The sequence below is a fragment of the Ailuropoda melanoleuca genome, chromosome 10 (genome assembly GCF_002007445.2).
Source record: "Ailuropoda melanoleuca isolate Jingjing chromosome 10, ASM200744v2, whole genome shotgun sequence".
Classification (NCBI taxonomy): Eukaryota; Metazoa; Chordata; class Mammalia; order Carnivora; family Ursidae; genus Ailuropoda; species Ailuropoda melanoleuca.
The window spans coordinates 22,331,467-22,339,350 of record NC_048227.1 but is presented as its reverse complement, the minus strand read 5'-3'; the positions used below and the strand labels follow the sequence as shown (position 1 = coordinate 22,339,350).

At 39.6% G+C, this 7,884-nt stretch overlaps 1 protein-coding gene across 1 annotated transcript in view; it reads left to right on the top strand.

Moving 5' to 3' along the window:
• Positions 1-7,884, top strand: part of LOC100484901 (ATP-binding cassette sub-family A member 3) — a 120,658-nt gene that overhangs the window by 63,588 nt on the left and 49,186 nt on the right. Inside the window, exon 15 of the mRNA XM_034669565.1 lies at positions 1,712-1,916. Within this exon, the coding sequence (XP_034525456.1) occupies positions 1,712-1,916 (205 nt within the window). The remainder of the gene's footprint in view (positions 1-1,711; positions 1,917-7,884) is intronic.

Below are 7,884 nucleotides of genomic sequence, written 5' to 3'. Positions count from 1 at the left end.
TTCCTGTCTACTCTTCATTTGTGTCCAACCTGCTATTTCTTAATTGTAATTGGTGGAGGTTTTTTTTTTTTTTTCAATTCTAACATCAATGTTTGATATTTCCTGTGGACTCCAGTTCTCTGGTAAATATTCTGTCTCTAATATCTAGTTTATATGTGGATCTATGTCTATTATCTGTGCTTTTTCTTGGTTCTGTTTTTTGGTATACCTACTAATTTTTATTTATTTATTTTTTGATGTAATATTCCATTACTTGCGTATAACACCCAGTGCACCATGCAATACGTGCCCTCCTTAATACCCATCACCAGCCTATCCCAATCCCCCACCCCCCTCCCCTCTGAAGCCCTCAGTTTGTTTCCCAGAGTCCATAGTTTTTGATATTGTGTATGAAAATTATATAGACTCTACTTGAGATTATCTTCTCCAGAGGAGGTTTAATTTAACTCCTGAAAGGCAGTGAGATTAAGGGAAGATCTACATCCAATCAGGGATTTCAGTGATTTGAGACTGGGTTGAAATTTTTATAAGAACTGGTTTACATCTTACTCGTACTCTTAGGGTATAGCCCTTCAGGAGCCCCACCAAAAGCTTAAAGATTTACCAATGCATTCCATCACTTATAAATCTAACATGCCTTAAAGGAAAGGCGATATGGAATGTTTGGCATAATTTAGTGCATTTTCATTCCTTCTAGGGGCTTATCCCCCAAATATTGATTGCTTTTTTAGATGTCTAATACCCTCAAAGAGGTGATTTCTTATTAGTTTAATCCAGTTTTTTTTTAAATTTTCACAGAGGAAGGTTTTTTCCTGCTTTAAGCAATAAAAGCTGTAAGTGGAAATATTTATGGATCTCTTTAAGATAGATTAGGGGTGCCTTTGGCTCAGGTCATGATCCAAGGGTCCTGGGCAGGTAGCCTGCTTTTCTTCCTCTCCTCCCTGTTTGTGCTCTCTCTTGCTATCTCTGTCTCTCTCTCTCAAATAAATAAATAAAATATTTAAAAACAAAAGATAAGTTAAGAAAATCTATACCGTGTTGCATGTGTTTTCTCAGTGAAGTAGGAATCTAGGTCACAGGCTCTGAAGTAAGAGAGCTTGGAACTTAATGATAGAATAGAGTGCTTAAGAAGAATGTCAAATGTTTGAAATAATCATTATAAGAAACTTGAAAGGGGTGAGAACCAAGTAAAATTATTTGTTCCTTTTCCCAACATACATTGTAGATGGCTTCCTTTGTGGATAAACTGATCAATGTTATTTCCTCATCCTAGGTGACCTACTGAAATACTTAATGGAAAATGAAGATTGTATTCATTTATGCATTGTTGCATTTTCCATTGAGGTGAAGACAAATAAAATAATTCTTACTGGTCTTTTCAACAATCAAGCATATCATTCACCATCTCTGACCCTGGCAATATTAGACAACATTCTTCTCATGACAATTGCTGGCTCTAATGCTTCCATAACAGTCTTCAATAAACCTCAGCCACACTCTAAAGTTAAAAAACGAAATGAAACGTATGTTATTCTTTTTATTAAAATTTGGTATTTTTTAAAGATTTATTTATTTATTTTAGAGAGAGCGAGAGTGAGCAAAAGCAGGATATGATTACATTTACATGATTAAAAATAGCTATTGATGGAAAAATTATATTTTCTGTTGTATTGATTTCCTGATATGTCTACTTTTGTTCCTTTTTCCGTAGATTATCGGATGGATTCCAGGTGGCCTTAAATATACATTTTGGCATGGCCCTTTTAATCAGTGGCTTTTGTCTCCTGACAGTGACTGAACGAGTCACTAAGGCAAAACATATCCAATTTTTGAGTGGGGTTTATGTCCCTGTGTACTGGCTTTCTGCTCTACTGTGGGATTTCATCATCTTCTTCATTACCTGCTGCTTACTACTGGTAAGTGTTAGATACGGTTTTTTGAGGGCTCATTTTCCCTCTGTACCCCCTGGAGAATTCCTGTTTTCTAATTCTGTAACTCAAAATGTAACTATATTTGGAAATAGGGCCTTCAAAGTGGTGGTTAAGTTAAAATGAAGTAGGGTAGGCCCTAATCCATTCTGACTGGTATGCTTTTTAGGAAGAGGATATTAGAACATACAAAAAGATACAAAGAGTGTGCATGCACATAGTAAAGACCATGTGAGGACACAGCCAAAAGGTGGACATTTCAAACCAAGGAGAGACCTTAGAAAAACCAACCCTAAGAGAAGATGGCGGCAGGATAGGAGGATGCTAGGCTCATCTGCTCCCCAGAATAAAACTAGATAACTATCAAATACTTCTAAATACTCCAAAAATCAACCTGAAGACTGACAGAACAAATTCTATAACTAAAGGAAGAGAAGAAGCCACAACATAGAAGGTAGAAGTATGGAGACTTTGTTTAGGGGAGAAACAGATCACTGGTTCTGTGGAGGGGAGGGAGCTGTGGTCACAGAGAAGGGTGAGAGAGAGTAGAGCATAAGGGAATGCACAAGGAGAATATTTCCCCAAAGACACTGCTGGGAAAATGAGAGGGGACGATTTTTGTAAGTTCTTGCAACCATCAGGGTTTAAAGCCTGGAGTTTTAAAGGTCAGCAGGTTTGGCTAGGATAGAGCCCTGATGGCACTATGCTGCTCCTGGAAAGAAGGTGGGCAAACAAACCAGAGGCAGAAAGCACGGAAACAGTGATCCAAAAAACACCTGGGACACACAGCGAGGAGACTATTTGCTTTTCTCAGAGTGCTTCCCTTAGAGGCAGCATTCATAGAGGACACCTCTCTGGGCGACAAAGGAGCTGGCTGGTACTATTTCACCCCCATGCCCCTCATCACAAATACACAACCACATTCAGGAAACAGTGCAGCATCTACACAGACTGCCTTACTTGCTTACAGTAAGTCACACATTCCTGTGCTGTGGTGGAACTGCCCTTCTCAGTCAAGCATGTCTCAGTCCCAATGCAGTGGGACCCTTCCTCAGAAGACCAGCAGAAACCCTTGACCATGCCGCATCTCCCAATGAAAGAGTTCTGCTGGGCTTCAGTTCTAGTGGAAGTAGTATCAGGTCTCATTTAATAAGTAGACTAAAGCACACCTAGTTAAAACTATCCACATTGTGGCCAAGGACAAAATACTACCCACTTCAGACAAGGAGAGCTTCTGCAGACAACTGGCCTGAAGGATAGAGCAAGCAACACACAATAGCAGAGCACACACAGCACACACCAGAGACATTGAAGTGCCAGGTTCTGGACACTACGTGACCTCTTCTTCATAAAGCCATTTACTCTCAGGAGCAGGAAACATAACTGGCTTTTCTAACACAAAGAAGAATGCAATGACTTAGACAAAATGCCAAAATGGAGGAATTCATCCCAAATGAAAGAACAAAGTAAGATATCATAGTAAGATACCTAAGTGAAACACATATAAGTAACATGCCTGATGGAGAATTTAAAGCAACAATTGACTTGGTTAGATTTTAGTTCTTTTATTTCTCCAGAAAGCAATTCTCTAGTGTCTTCTATGCTTTTTTCAAGCCCAACTAGTATCTTTATAATCATTATTCTGAACTCTAGTTCCAACATCTTACTAGTGTCCATATTGATTAGGTCCCTGGCAGTCAGTACTGCCTCTTGTTCTCTTTTGAGGTGAGTTTTTCCATCTTGTCATTCTGTCCATAGAAGGATACATGAACCAGAGAGCAAAATACTAAAATGGCAACAACAATCACAGAGAAATATACACTAAACAAATCAGAAGAGACCAAAAACTGGGGGGGTGGGGAAAGAGAGAGAGAGAGACAGGTGAGCAGAATAGAGCAATACACTGGATTCTGTGTGTATTTTGGTCTGTTTTTTAGAAAAGTAGATCCCAAAATTATAAAGAAAGAAAAACTTATATATGTACAAAAATAAAATTAATACAATGAAAGGATAGAATGTAACTGTAAAAATGGAAATTAAAAGACAAGAAAAAAAACAAAAGAGAAAGAAAAATAACAGCAACAACAACAACAACAAAAAGAAGGGCTATAAACAGACAGGTGAACAGAGCAGAGCAATACGCTATCTCCTGAGTGTATTTTGGTCTGTTTGTTAGAGGAAACTACATCTCAAAATTGTAAAGAAAGAAAAACTTATATATACAAAAATAAAATTAAATACATTGAAAGGACAGAATGTAACTGTGAAGATGAAAATTTAGAAAGACTTTAACAAAACAAAACAAAATGAAAAAAGAGAAAATGATCAGGTGGGTGAATAGAATAGAGCCATACACTAGATTTTGAGTGTATTTTGGTCTGGTAGAAGAAACTGCATCCCAAAATTTTAAAGAAAGAAAAACTTATGTATATACAAAAATAAGATTAAATACAATGAAAGGATAGAATGTGACTATAAAAATGAAAATTAAAAAAGTGTTCTTAAAAAAGGAGTTGATAAAATGAGAACCTGGTTGAAAAAGGAAAGAAGAAAGAATTTCTAAAAAAGAAAATTAAAAATTAAAGTTGAAAGACTAAAGAATCATGGGGAAAAAGCCATGAGTTCTATGTGCTGTATTCCCCTAGTGCTGGAGTTTTGTAGTTCTCATTGATTGGTAAACTTGATGTTGGCTGGATGTATTTGCTGATCTTCTGGGGGGAGGGACTTGTTGCATTGATTCTCAAATGTCTTTGCACCAGGCAAAATGGCACCGCCCTCACCAGGGGGCCAGGCTAAGTAATCTATTCTGGTTTGCTCTATGTGGCTTTTGTTCCCTGAAGGCTTTCCTTGCAGCTTTAGAGGATGAGAATGAAAATGGTGGCCTCTAAATCTCTGGGCCTGCAGAGATCCACAGTGCCTGGATGGGTGAAACCCAATTTGTATATGCCTACCTGGATGAGACTAATTGAGCTGCAGTAAGAATCTGGCTGAGTTCAGCCAAGAAAATTCAGAGGAGGCCCAGCATTCCAGGCACTCCTGTCTCCCTGGTCTCCGGCGGAATCCGTGCTCACCCAGACTGTGACTGAGCATTTCTATCTCAGGCACATGACACCATTTCGAATCTCCAAACCCTGCAGATTCCTGTGGTGGGCTCCCATGCCACTCCTCCCAGGAGAGAAGGGGATCTTCCCAGTTCTGACAATTTTTGGGCCCCTGCTCGAAGAGTAGGGGCCCGGCTGTGCTGCGGCTCACAGTTTATGTCCACCCTGAGCTGAGAGCCCACTCCTCACCTCAGTCTTTGCAGCTGGCTCCCCCAGTCTGATACCTGGGAACTCTGTCAAGCTCAGGCAGCCCCAGTCTTCCTGTGACCCCAGGGATCCTGAGACTACACTGTCCCAGCGAGTGTTCCACCCCCCGCTTAGGCACTGGAGTGACATCCCTCACCAGAGCAGACTTCTTTTTTTTCTTTTTTTTTTAATTTTTTTAAATGATTTTTTATTATATTATGTTAGTCACCATACAGTACATCCCCGGATTCGATGTAAAGTTCGATGCTCCATTAGTTGCGTATAACACCCAGTGTACCATGCAATACGTGCCCTCCTTACCGCCCATCACTGGGCTAGCCCATTCCCCTCAGCCCCTCCCCTCTGAAACCCTCAGTTTGTTTCCCAGAGTCCATAGTCTCTCGTGGTTCATTCGCACTTCTGTTTACCCNTCCGTTTACCTCCCCTTCATTATTCCCAGAGCAGACTTCTAAATATTCTGATTTTGTGCTCTGCTGCTCTATCACTTGCTGGTAGCTGGCTGACCAAGCCTCCCTCCCCACGCAGTCTACCTTCCTGTATATCACCTCAGATTCACTTCTCTGTATATCTTACCTTCCAGAAAGTGGTCATTTTTCTGTTCATAGAGTTGCTGCTATTCTATTCTTTGATCTCTTGTTGAGTTCACAGGTGTTCAGACTGGTTTGATAGCTATCTGGCTGAGTTCTTGGACCAGATGAAAATTAAGGTCTCTTACTCCTCTGCAATCTTGAGATAGAATAAAAAAATGGAGACTCTAACTGCTAGAATAAATGAGGCAGAAGAGAGAATTAGTGATATAAAAGACCAAACAATGGAGAATAAAGAAGCTGAGAAAAAGGAAGATGAACACCTACTGGATCACGAAGGGAAAATCTGAGAAATAAGTGATACCATAAACCAAAACAACATTAGAATAATTGGGATTCTAGAAGAAAGGGAAAGAGAGAGGGGGCAGAAGGTATATGGAGGAAATTATAGCAGAGAACATCCCTAATCTGGGGAAGGAAACAGACATCAAATGCAGGAGGCACAGAGAAGCCCCCTCAAAATCAATAAAAATAGGTCAACACCCTGACATATAATAGTGAAACAAATCTCAGAGACAAAGAGAAAATCCTGAAAGTGCCTTGGGACAAGAGGCCTGTAACCTACAAGGGTAAAAACATTAGATTGGCAGCAGACCTATCCATGGAAACCTGGCAGTCCAGAAAGGACTGGCATGATATATTCAGGGTGCTAAATGAGAAAAATATGCAGCCAAGAATACTTTATCCAGCTAGGCTTGTCATTGAAAATAGGAGTGATAAAAAACTTCCAGGACAAACAGAAACTAAAAGAATTTGTGATCACCAAATCAGCCCTACAAGAAATATTGAAAGCAGTCATCTAAGAAAAGAGAGAGCCGAAAAGTAACAGACGAAAAGGAACAGAGACAATATACAGTATAGTCACTTTACAGGGAATAAAATGGCACTAAATTCATGTCTTTCAGTAGTTACCCTGAATGTAAATGGCTGAATGACCCCAATCAAAAGACACAGGGTATCAGATTGGATAAAAAAGCAAGACCCATCAATATGTTGTCTGCAAGAGACTCATTTTAGACCCAAAGACACCTCCAGATTTAAAATGAGGGGATGGAAAACCATTTATCATACTAATGGACATCAAAAGAAAGCTGGAGTGGCAATCCTTTTATGAGACAAATTAGATTTTATTTTATTTTTTTAAAAGATTTTATTTATTTATTTGACAGAGATAGAGACAGCCAGTGAGAGAGGGAACACAAGCAGGGGGAGTGGGAGAGGAAGAAGCAGGCTCAGAGCAGAAGAGCCTGATGTGGGGCTCGATCCCATAACGCCGGGATCACGCCCTGAGCCGAAGGCAAACACTTAACCGCTGCACCACCCAGGAGCCCCAGTGAGACAAATTAGATTTTAAACCAAAGGCTGTAATAAGAAATGAGGAAGGACACTATATTGTAATTAAAGGGTCAACGGAAGAAGATCTAACAATTGTAAATATTTATGCCCCTAACATGGAAGCAGCCAATTATATAAGCCAATTAATAACAAAATCAAAGAAACACATCAATAATAATACAATAATAGTAGGGGACTTTAACACCCCCACACACACTGCAATGGACGGATCATCTAAACAGAAGATCAAGAAGGAAATAAGGACTTTGAATGACACACTGGACTAGATGGACTTCACAGATATATTCAGAGCATTCCATCCCAAAGCAACAGACTGCACATTCTTCCCAAGTGCACATGGAACATTCTCCAGAATAGATCACATCCTGGGTCACAAATCATGTCTCAAGCAGTACCAACCAGTATATACAAGGGATCATTCCTTGCATATTTTCACACCACAATGCTTTGAAACTAAAACTCAATCACAAGAGGAAATTTGGAAAAAACTCAACTACATGAAGCCTAAGAGCATCTAACTAAAGAATGAATGGGTCCCCTTTCTCCACATCCTCTCCAGCAATGTTGTTTCTTGCCTTGTCAATTTTTGCCATTCTAACTGGCGTAAGGTGGTATCTTAGTGTGGTTTTGATTTGAATTTCTCTGATGGCTAATGATTTTGAACATTTTTTCATGTGTCTGTTAGCCATTTGTATGTCATCATTG